The 12,069-nt window shown below is 34.5% G+C and overlaps 1 protein-coding gene across 2 annotated transcripts in view; it reads left to right on the top strand.

The window, feature by feature from the left end:
• tox (thymocyte selection-associated high mobility group box) overlaps positions 1–12,069 on the top strand; it is a 99,740-nt gene that overhangs the window by 73,139 nt on the left and 14,532 nt on the right. For both annotated transcript variants that reach the window (XM_066720155.1, XM_066720146.1), the window contains exon 5: positions 10,713–10,973. In XM_066720155.1, coding sequence (XP_066576252.1) covers positions 10,713–10,973 — 261 coding nt within the window. The remainder of the gene's footprint in view (positions 1–10,712; positions 10,974–12,069) is intronic.

The raw sequence follows: 12,069 nt of genomic DNA, 5'->3' as shown, positions 1-12,069 counted from the left end.
TACAGTGCGCCTGGGTTTAAATCTGTCCCGTGTAGCCACTGCATATCTATATCATGAAATATACAGTGTGACAGTCACAGCCAGTTTCTTAAGCAAAACTAATACATGTGTATATAAATACGGCTACAACACGCTGGCATCCATAACTTACTCAAACAGTTTTCCCACAAATTCAGTGTCAGCATGTTTTCTCTGTGTACCTGCAGCTTTATCAATGTGCAAAATAAAAGAGTCACATCAATAACATCGCGGGGCATCAGCTTTTATTGTGAATGGGATTCCTTTAAAAAATACCTTTGACACTGTAATGAATGGATCAGCTGTATTAATTGCTAAGTTTTGTAAGGTTGTAAGGTTTGTATTTCTGCAGGCAGTAAAGCGTCTATACTTGGATTACCATTAACATATAGTTATAGCGATAATGAGGGATTACAAATATAATTAAAAAATACGATTCTTCATGCGATTGATCACATAAAAACTAGCCTCTGTTTTAAACATTTTAATAGTGTTAAGATAGTATAAACGGGGAAGCTAAAAACCGTGCCATTTACATACTTTTGAGAGAATTTACAAGACATCGGGACATTTAATTTAAATCCAGGACGAATATCTCATGTTTGTGTGTATTTATAACAAAAAGCAATGCATTTCATCAGGGCACATTGTATTGAAAGGAATGCAGTCCTTTCTCCGGCAGGATTTTCGCGAACTTTTCAAACACTCTTAAATGTCTTTCTGCTCCAAGTAATTAATGCTGTGTGGCACTTTTCCACCATGCATTAATAACTGCTCCAGATGAATCCTTTTCCCAAGGTAAACACACATTTTCCTTCTTTGGAAAAGTTTCTACCACATCTCTTGCATCGAGAGCGGCCGCCATTACTGTAGTTACAATGTCAGAATGCAGACCCGCTGCGTTATGACGTCACAGTGCTGACCAGATCAGTGTGGGACTGATACGATATATGACACTGCGCTCCTGAAACTAGTCCGGCACAGGCGGAGGTGTAGCTGAGCCCCAGTGGAAACCCCCCGGCACGGCACGGCCACGCTGAGGTGCAGCTAAACGTGGCTAGTTGAAACGAGGCATAACATTTAAACATCTATACTGTAGACTTGTTTAAATAATATATCCAACTGAAGTCGATTTCTAAACAGAAAGGAAGGGAAATCTCGCTGGTTGTGACTGAATGCGCTGTGCTGCAGTGTTATCAGTGGGACTGAAACGCAATTGATTAAATGGACAAATGTTGAATTTGTTTTTATCTTGCACTCTGCTTGTCGTTTTTCTAGGTTGTACTTGTGGACGAAATTGATTTCAAAAATATTATTTAATTTGTTTGTCCTTGCCCTTTTGGTAGGCTTATTTATTTGATATGAAACTGCTTAAATTAACTGAATATATTTTTTATCGTGCTCAGCTCAGGTGTGCATTCAGTCCGCAAACAAAACATTTCAATTGCGAAACGTTTCATCAAATAGAATACAACAGAGAGGACAGTATGTTTGATCCTTGTGTTATTGTTTTTCAAAAATTGTAATGACCTTTGTTACGTTTAACCACTTAGTGGAATTAACTTATGAGATATTGTGAACTGAACATATTTTGCTGTTAATTTAAATTTACTGCAAATAGTTTTTAGTATCTGGTCTTGGTTTGCCTGCACTAAATAAATGATTTGTATTAGGTAATAATTTAGTATGTCTGTCTACTTTTTTTTTACCATACCACTAAAGGCCACTTCTTGCACTGACATATTTTAACACGCCATGTGCGTGTGATAATAGTTTTAGCAACCTGTTGCCATTCAGGTAAGACAATACCTAGTAAATTTTTTTTTTTTTTTCATGTTGGTGTGGCACAAGGTTTTTGGTCTTAGCAAAGTGTGCCGTGGCATTAAAAAGGTTGGGATCCACTGCTCTAATGGATGAACCATTCAAGGAAAAGATGGACAGCAGCTCCCATCTATAAACAGTCCACAATCATTGATTTAATACAAACATAATTTATTAGAGAAATAGCGAGTAATACAAGGCTTACGCGTTTCGACTTTAACATTTTCCTCAGAGCATCGTGAGGAAAAAATGATTCGCCCATCCACATGGATCATACTGTAATAGAAGTGTTGCCACAGCTTTTGTCAAGCATGGTGGTTGTGCCATGATGTCTTAGGCCTGCTTTACCTCTTTGCGGATCATTATCAAACCATTGCTTGAGTGAAAGAAAGGATCAAAATACTAAATTGGCCTTCATGGTTACCAGACCTGAATCCAACTGAAAATGTATTCTGAGGATCTAAAGGTAGCTGCCAATAGACTCACCAGTCTGAATGTACACAAAGGTGCTTGCATCAAATAATGGGGAATGATGGCAAAGAACAGATGCTAACAGTCTTGCTTGCTGAAGTAAGAGCAGTTGTGTAAATACTTTTGTCCGTGCATTTTATGAGTTGCAGTTGCTTAAATAAATAATTGCTCTCTACTAATAAAATGTGTAATTCATTAGCTATATAATCAGTGTCATGTATCTAAATTGATATGTTGATATATACTTCTATTTTACATGCATTTACTTATTACAGTATTTATGTATTTACATTTCTCCTTAAATATGAAATGCATAATTCAAAGCACTGTGATGATTATGTACAGTTTATTAGTGTATCGACTTAAAATATTGCCATCATCTTCCTACATCAAATGTATTATTTTTTCTTGTTTGACATCTAAAAGAATTCTGTATGAAAATAATACTGATTTCCATGTGTCGTTTTGACAGAAACTAGTAAATTGAAATATATTATTCAAGTACCATGTGTGACTGTTTGAAAATATTTTTGAAACACACAATTACGAGAATCAAGATTGTTGCCACACAACATTTCAACATTGCAGCATTACAATAAATAACTAAATAAATAAATAAAAAGAAAAGTATGCATAATAAAAGACTTCAAGATTCACCCTAGGCATTTATTCTTTTCACCTTAATGTTCTCAGTGCTGGAAGAGTATCCATTAAGAGCTACTATGAATTATGGTTGCCAGGCAACAAGAGGGAGCTTGTAGCAGCACTAAAGAATGAAATGGCTGCTTGATAAAATGAATTTTCTCTGAGCATTAGCCTGTTGAAACTGCCTTTTCTCGTGGAACATAAAGTGCATTTATTTGTCTCATGCATTTTTTATTAGAAAATTATTTCAGTTCCAGGGGCTTGAATCGTTTTGCTACAGGAGATATTTGATTTTAATGTGTTTTACTAAAATAAGTATTAGAGAAAAAGGGTTTTGCCTCTGAGTGGAAGCATTGAACTATCTTCTGTAGCTTCTTTCAAAGAGAAATAAAAACGCTGAATGCATGTTAGGATTTTTGACTTTCTAATTCAAGGAAAACATTAAGCAAATCAAGCATGAAGTGTGCAGATGTAAAGTAAAATGTTTTGTAAAAATCAGTGCTTGTAAAGCTTTTGGTTCTCTCGGTTCCTTCTTCAGACATTTAAAACTTTATTTTGCCTGAATGAAAGCGGACAAAGCTGCGTTGTGTACGATTTTGAAAATTCTGCATTTAGGAAATTACTTATTTTCACTGTATTTGTTTTATTACTTTACACCAAGGGATCTCAATTTAGTAAGAATTATGCCAGAATGATTGAATTCTGTTTATTCATGTATGTGTTTATTTGAATGAATAGAATATGACAAAATAAGAAAATGAGACCAAAGTGAAAATCTAAACAAAGTTCTTTTTTTATTATTATTTGAGTAAGCCAAAGTCACCAAAATAAAATCTGTTCATAACACACTTGTCCAAAATATCATGTGTTCATTTCTACTTATTGATTCAATAATTTGAATGCAGCCTGTTCACATACACATGCTTATTTGCATGTTGGTATTCAGACAATTATTTCTCCTCCAAAAGAGTAATACTCCCCAAATAGTTGATAGAGATTCCTTTAATAAGCAGATATCAATATGCTATTGAGTGCTTTTAAAACAAAATATCAGGATAGTTGTCTTCTGTGTTAGTCTGGAAAATTACTGCATCAGAATACAATAACATTAATATAATTAATATAAGGTATTCCGCAGACATCGATAGATATACATTACAGTGAATCAGTGCTTTCTGTTTGTTCACTTGAAATTGGTTAAAATAATTTCTCAATCTTTGCCACAAAGTGCATGAAACCACTTTAGACAGCTTACATACTGTAAAGTGTGTGCATTTTGTTTTGGGTGTGGAGAATTACTTAATTACTGATACCGATAACTTTTGCTATGAATTGATCTAAGAATACAGTTATCCAAGATCACTTAAAAAGAGTCTGCGGCTGTTTTAGATTTCTGTGAAAAACACACTTTATTTTTAGATGTGTTCCAGAATGTAAAGATAAGATGGAAGAGAGGAAACAATCCTTTAAGCCATGCAATGTAAGTTAGTAAGCTCACAGTGTCTCAGGAAGCCCAAAGCCTTATGCTAAATACTTAGATACTTAATTAATTAATTAAAAAAAATAAAAAAATAAATCCACAGCCATGCTTATTATTTAAAAAACAATATTCAAGGATGTAGTGAAATGCATTGAAATACAGATGACAATATGACAATTAACATTGAAAATTGATTTATATAGCTCTGTGAGACTTTAGTGATATGGATGTAAATCACTTAGAAAGCTTCTTGCTTCATGACATTATAAATCATTTTAGGGAAAGCATTGATTTATCACAGGCATAATTAAGTTCACCAACAGCAATAGATTAGCTTCCTCATTGAAAAAGCCTTGTCATATCCCTAAGAGATTCCCATCAGTATGGCATTGTGAATAATGCTCCTGATCAACTCATTATAGTTTTATTAATTACCTTCAGTAGACAAAAGGTCTTCATCAAGTTCAGCTTCAAACTATCATAGCACGACATGCCCTTAAAATGAGAAATAGGGAACGTATAGTTTAGTAGTGAAAACAAAGAGCACATACAGGTGTATTTTTGTTTATTTGCCTGTTTTTTTCTCATCCTGTATCATATATATATATATATATATATATATATATATATATATATATATATATATATATATATATATATATATATATATTTCAATCCTCACCATGCGCGACAGATTCTGTATTGTGTGAGTTGAGAGGAATGAATCCCAAAGGAATCTAATTCCTCAAAGTTGGGTTCCCAAAGCGTCCAATAGCAGCCTCCACTTTTTGTTTAAAACCTGCAAGAGCAGAACATGTAACCTTTAGGGGCTTTTGCAGTTGACCTTGTCACATCCTTTCCATTCATTACTCTGCAACCTTTGTTCTCACAGCTCTGAAGATTGATGGTGACCAAGGATGATACATATAATCAGCACTGCATAATGATATATATTATTCTATATTATGCTGCAAAAACAGAGGATATTAATGACACATTGCCACATAGTAATGCAAAGAGAAACCCGACTGCATTTAAATTTGGGATTTTTAGTTTTGTTTTTGTTTGTTTCTCTCAGAAATCATCTTTTTATTGTATGACAAAATAGGGGAAATGTGAGTTTCTTAATAGAACATGGCACAGCTGAAAATGTGTCATACCAAAAGTGATGAACACATTTTAGATAAGTGTAACTCCCTGAGGTGAAGGTTAGTGAAATAAAGATGACATGAGTCTGATTAAGTTACATGTATCACATCGTGTCTTTGTTTGTGTGTTTTGGTGTGCTGTGCTATAAATGCTTTCTGTAATTTGTTTCAAAGCAGAGATCAGTCAGTATGAGTAAATGTTGCCTGACACTGTATTTCACTGTTAAAGTACGTGAAATTAATAGTAATATGTTGCTTTTTCCATTAACTCCATAATCTGACACTACAAGTAAAATAACATTTATTATTATCGTAATACAAAAAGAAAACTATATAAAACAAAACATTTACATTTAAATTCCTCTGAATTCAGTTTCTTTAATTCAACTCCTTCAGCCCAGGAGCTCAAAACCATTAAGCATGGCTCTCAATTTTCTGTTCCAGTTTGTATTATGACAAATTCCAGATAACTGCAGCGTAAATTGAAGGAAATGTGATTCTTATGCAAAGTAAATCATTTTGATGACCAACATCTATGTTTGTTAATTTCCATACAGTCCCATCCAACAGATGTGAAAAAGTATTATTCATAATTAAAGCACATTAACGTATTATTCAGTTGCAGCTGTTTCTCCGAGGTGTGTGTAATTGTCACCATTGGAGATACCGCCTCGTAACAAAGCCCACAATGTTACGTTTCCAACAGCCCACAATATTTTACAAAAACTGCTGCTTTTATAATAAATACTTCATATTACTGGAACATATCGATATTAATGTACATGCCCACGTATGTGCTGTAAATGATGTACTAGCATTAATAGAACTTAAACCAATCTAACAGACCTGCAGTATTCCTTTGATATTAAGGATTAACAAACAATGGCTATTAGTAAATACAAACAGAATACATTAAAATGAATTAAGCTGTCAATGTTTAAGGTTGTAGAATAGCAACTCAGAAGTTATAGAATACAAATAAGTTTGTTTTATAAAATACCTCTCATAATAATCAACCTATTTAAACTGTGTGTATACATACATGCATTTATATATTTATTGATGGATATTGCAGATGTTGATTTTAAAAGTTACACTCATAATGATTTATTTGTATCTGCAGCAGTCAGGCTAGCCTTTTATATTACACATTTTAATATCACTGAAAACACATAATTTTAGGATTAAAAACCCATTACTTTAACTCAAACATGAAAGAAGTATTACATTTTACATTTATTGTAGAGCTTAATAACAACCACTTTTCTGATTTCATGGTTGAAAGCACACTCTATAAAGATTTAAATAATTCAGGCAAGTTGATGCAGAGACTTTATTAGAAGCTAAGTGAATTATTTAGCTGTTGGATATGATTGACCGTTTCTATGTCTAAATTAAGCAAATCTGAGTTTTAAAAGCCTGGCTAGCGTGAATGTCTCTTATGTATCAATGATAAGTATATACTGAAAAAATGCAATTGTGGTATTTATTGAATTATTCAAAAATAATACAATGAGTTTAGAACTTCCTAAATTTTGTAGCCCTCGTGTCATGATTTGCCTCATTTTACATTTTTCTTTCTTATAGTAAGTTAGCGTAAACATTTTGTAATGTAATAATAATAATGTATTGTTCTATTGTTATGGATATACATTTCATAATTATTCTAAAAAGATTCATACTGCAGTGTGCAGCTTTTATTTTTATTTTTTCAGAAAATTCTAAATTGTTTTATTAAAAACATTACATTATCTCTCCAATACTAGTAGTCTTATTGCACTGAAATAACACTTAGGAGAAGCACAGTAATGGATCACTTCTTAGAAAGAAAATTCAGAAATATTGATCCTCAGCCATTTAGTATTGTGAAATGATTGATGCAGCATTCATCTCTGGATTCCCTTGCATTTAGTACCAATGTTTCAAGAAAAGAAATCTATAAAATTAATGCAGTAACACAGGCAAATGTCCTTGCTTAAAACATTGGCCTTCATGGCAGGAAGAAGATAATTATTGGTTGAATTGTCTGACTTCTTAAATAGCAGCAAGCAGATGATCAACTGACATACAGTTTTCAAGGTCCCACCTGTCATATATATTATATAGAACACAATAGCAGGTTTGGAGTACATTACAGATAATCTGTCCTGTTGAAGGGTTTCAGATGATATGATGTCATTGGTCGCTTTTTCAACCGAACGTCTTGCATTGTGTTACTTAAATCCATTTCAATTTGCAAGAAAGACGTTACACTTTCTAATAGGGTAGCATTTAAGTGTAAAATCTGAAAGCCATCCTAAAGTTCGTTATGAAAATTTTGAACAGGAAAAAGAAAGCCCACCATTACCAGCGCTTAGCAGGAATATTCCATTACAAATTAAGTCACAAGGGGGCAAATCCTTTTCCTTCTGAGAACTGAGTGTGGGCTACAGAAGCTACTGAGAAATCATTGTCACTACGATTCTTGATCTTCAAATCAAATGTCAAATATTTGTGGTTTTCTTTTGTTCTACATTTTAATGCACGAGTTATGTTTTTCCCTTCCTTACTTCAGCTGAAGTTTACACTTCATTTCTAGCATATATGTGCCATAACTCTGTGGTCTTTACTGATCTATGAGTCTGTGGTTATTTTCTCACATAGGAGAGCTTACCCAGAATATACATAGAACCCTTTTATAAAGGGGTCATTCAATTAAAGTCTGAGGAAACATATCACTCTGACATGACTAAAAAGCGTTTGGTGAAAGCGAGACTGGAAAACAAGTGACACCAAGGTTGCAGATGAGTCCAGAAATCCCCACAACACATGATATATTCAAACTTAAAACTACCTTTAACCTTTCATGGCTACTTATTTTGTTTGTTTGTTTTGTTCTGTGGCATATGCGATGCAAAGAAAAAAGGTATTTTCTTGAAGTTCCTACAAAGCAGTGAATGTTGTGTTCCTTAAGTGCATGTCAGAGGGTACCTGACAAGGGGCTTGTAAGTGAAGGGCCAAGGAGCTACAGTCACAGTTAAACTCTAGCAGGCTCTCTCTTCCTGCAGCCCTGGGGATAACACACTCAACAATGTTCAGTGTCAAGTGATGACAGGCAGGGGTAAATGGAAGGGCTTCAGAGACGCCTTACTCTCTTGTTCCTGAGGAATACTGGCACACTTCCAGCACTGGCTGCTAACACCACATAAGCAGCAGCTGGTAAGTAACATTAACAAACAGAGCCCGGGGGCTGCCTGCATTCCTGTTCCCCGTTTACCAACTGCTGTGTGGTGAAACAGCTGGATCGGAGGAGACAAGGCCCAGGAGCACTAACAACAGCCTGGTGTACAAGTGGTTTTTACTACAGATTTCTGCTAGCGATCCCTTTGATAATGATAGGCTTGTGCACTGATATTCTTGTCATTTTTAATAATAGCGAAGGAGGTGTGCAGGGTCTTTCAAACTTTAGAACTTGGGCGTCTGTTGGATGAGAGGTTTTTTATTGGCATCCTTCAGTAGAACAGAAGTACCTATGTGAGGTGTCTCCTTTCATATCGTTAAACATGGGCAAATTTGCGTGGTGCATGAAATAAAATAAATCAACAAATATAACTGCCCAGAGAAACATGTTCACTGTACATTTGCTGCTTATTAATTACTTATTGAACTGTTTATGTGAGTTTGGAGTATGAGTTTTGTGTGTGTGTGTGCGTGGGTGTGTGTGTGTGTGTGTGAAAGTTGCTTTTGTAATGCTATCTTTTGTTTTCAAAAGTAAAGAAATATGTAGCTTCTCAGTGGTTTAATTTTCCTCCCTCAAAGTTTGTGCAAAGGTTGCATTAGATTTCTTTTCATTATAAGAGTTTTTTGGTTCATATGGGGCAGTCTGCATTTGGGTTTGTTGTTTATTCATTAGTCACAGAAGCAGGCTATTATATTGTTTTATCATTTCAATCAGAGCCCAAGTGATTTGGGGGATTTACCTAGAGCATTGTGCAAATGTATTATATGCCTTATTGCTTTTGTAGTTTTTATCTGTTGTGCAAAAGACAGTAACTGAAAATCCTGTAGGATGAATACAATAAATAGTTACAATAAATAAATAAAAATACAAATTATAGATTTACTTTCATACAATTCATTTAAAAAGTGTCATACAAGGAACACAAAGCCACTCATTAACATTACAATAATTTAGTCGAGCACATGTATGAAGCTGTTTGGGTAAGATCTATATTCTAAGAAAGGTCCCCATAGCAAGTCAGAGCAATGGAACTGTTTTAGAATGGAATTAGTTTAAAGTAAGGATAGTTTGCAAAATGTAATTACCAGTTTTAATATTTTGTTTGCAAAATCTGTAGGTCACCAGTATGGTGGTATTTCAATAATAAAATAGTAAATATTATTTTAATAATTTTACTATAAAATCTCTTGTGCAGTAAAAATATGTTAGGTCCTTGGGTGATGCCTTAAACCAATATACAAATACATGCACCAGAAAGCATGCAAAAAGCACAGATTGGAAACAGGAAAGGCTTGACAGAACTTGATAAATGTACAAAGCTGTAGAAGGTGTACGCCTACGGAGAGAAAAAAAGTAATTATTTTGGGCTACACCCTGATAAAGTAAAATCTGTCAATACAATTTCAAAGAAATCCAGTCAACTAAAGAGATAACAGGAAAACCTACTGTGTAGCTCCCACATAGCACGGGTTCACCACTTCTCTTTTCCTAAACCATAGCTTTGATATTGACATAATTGTTTACACTTTAGAGCCTTTAGAAACCAAATGCAAAATAGACTTTGTAAGTACCATAAGATATATTATGTTAGAGTACATTTTCTATTGTAATAAACAGCAGTTTATTTACTAGGAACTCTGATTATTTTAATCCATGTAGTATGTAAATTTTGTTGTGCATTACTGTTCTTTTTCAAGGAAATTGAAAACATTCTTCGGCCTAGAGAGCATTGGAAGTATTTCTAGTGATGCTTGCTTCGTTTCACTAGGGTAGTTATGATCTGAGGCCAAAAAGGAATTTGTAAGGTAGTTATGAATACACACGGATATAATAATGACAAGGAATATGTGTAATGACAAGGGATTAATAAGGGCATCATTATTAAGCGCTTATCTTTTCTTAACCACAGATGCAGGACATGGCTAATGCTGACTCACCCCGGTACAACACCCACCCTCAGATGGAAGCTTTGAGACCCCGGGTCCAGTCAGTTATGATGCAGCATGGTCAGCTGACCACGATCAACCAATCACAGCTCAGTGCACAGCTTGGATTGAATATGGGTGGAAATAATGTCCCCCACAGTTCCCCCTCACCTCCTGGAAGCAAATCCGCAACTCCATCTCCCTCCAGCTCAGTCCATGAAGATGAAGCTGATGATACATCAAAGGTATATTGATGTAATAAACTTTTGAAAAATGTGCTATTGGCTTATGTGGTGTATTCTGGTCTACATATATATATATATATATAATGCAGAGTAATTATCCAGTCAGTCAATGTGTTCTTGTGTAATTTGTGAAATCAAAGACTGTCGAGAGCAATTACCAGTCGTTGAATTATTTTATATAATAATAACTCAACTAATGAGATCTGTAACTCTGTAAGTCTCTTTCCACTCATTGAATTATGCAACCTCACACTGACGAACTGTGACTTACAGTTTACACAGTTTACTCTGACAGGTGCATGGCACTGTATTACCAGATTGCAGTAATATCAATATAAACAAATGTTAATAAATGCATGATTGGTTATCACATATCCATTATTTAATTGAGAAATGGACATGAATTAACAACACTCATTATAGCTTTAAAGGCAGGTCAAATTTCAAAATTAGGCAGCCTTTTATAGGTAGATACACTCATGTGAGTTTAAATACAGTAGTGTTTTTAAAGGAAATAGATATAAAAACATTTAGTTGTGTGGCCCTTCACCTGGTGCTTCAGGTTTTTATGAATTTTCTCAGTTTGTCACGCCATTTTCACTTGCTGTCTCCATGCGAGGTCCCAGTGCAGTGTGAGAATGGTAGGCAGGCAACATTGGATGTTATTGCCAGTTCGCCTGACAATCATCCCAATAAGGCAGTGATTGCCTAATTTTTTTCTAGACAGCAAGAATAACACTCAAACTGAAAAAGGTTCTGTTCTGAAAGTCAGGGTTGATCTTCTTAAGGTGTGTTATAATAACAAGGGTTTTTACCCCTACATTTTAGTCACAACAAGAAGAGACAGAATAAAAATCCTAGGGGTAACCAAATTCAATTTGGTTTTGGTAAAGCAGCGAGTCTTAAGTGTTCCGTAGAAGTTATTGGAGGAAAGCTTTTATTGCATCAGGGCAAACTAACTTACTCAATGTAAACAATACCATCGCAAGAAATAGTCATGGAGCTTTCGGAAATCGGCAGTTTACTGAGAAAAATGTATTTCCTGTGTTGTATACCTACAATTTAGAAAGGGGGAAGGGTATGGATGATTTATTAA

The sequence above is a fragment of the Amia ocellicauda genome, chromosome 2 (genome assembly GCF_036373705.1).
Source record: "Amia ocellicauda isolate fAmiCal2 chromosome 2, fAmiCal2.hap1, whole genome shotgun sequence".
NCBI classification, from domain to species: Eukaryota; Metazoa; Chordata; class Actinopteri; order Amiiformes; family Amiidae; genus Amia; species Amia ocellicauda.
This window is presented reverse-complemented; position numbering and strand designations above follow the sequence as displayed.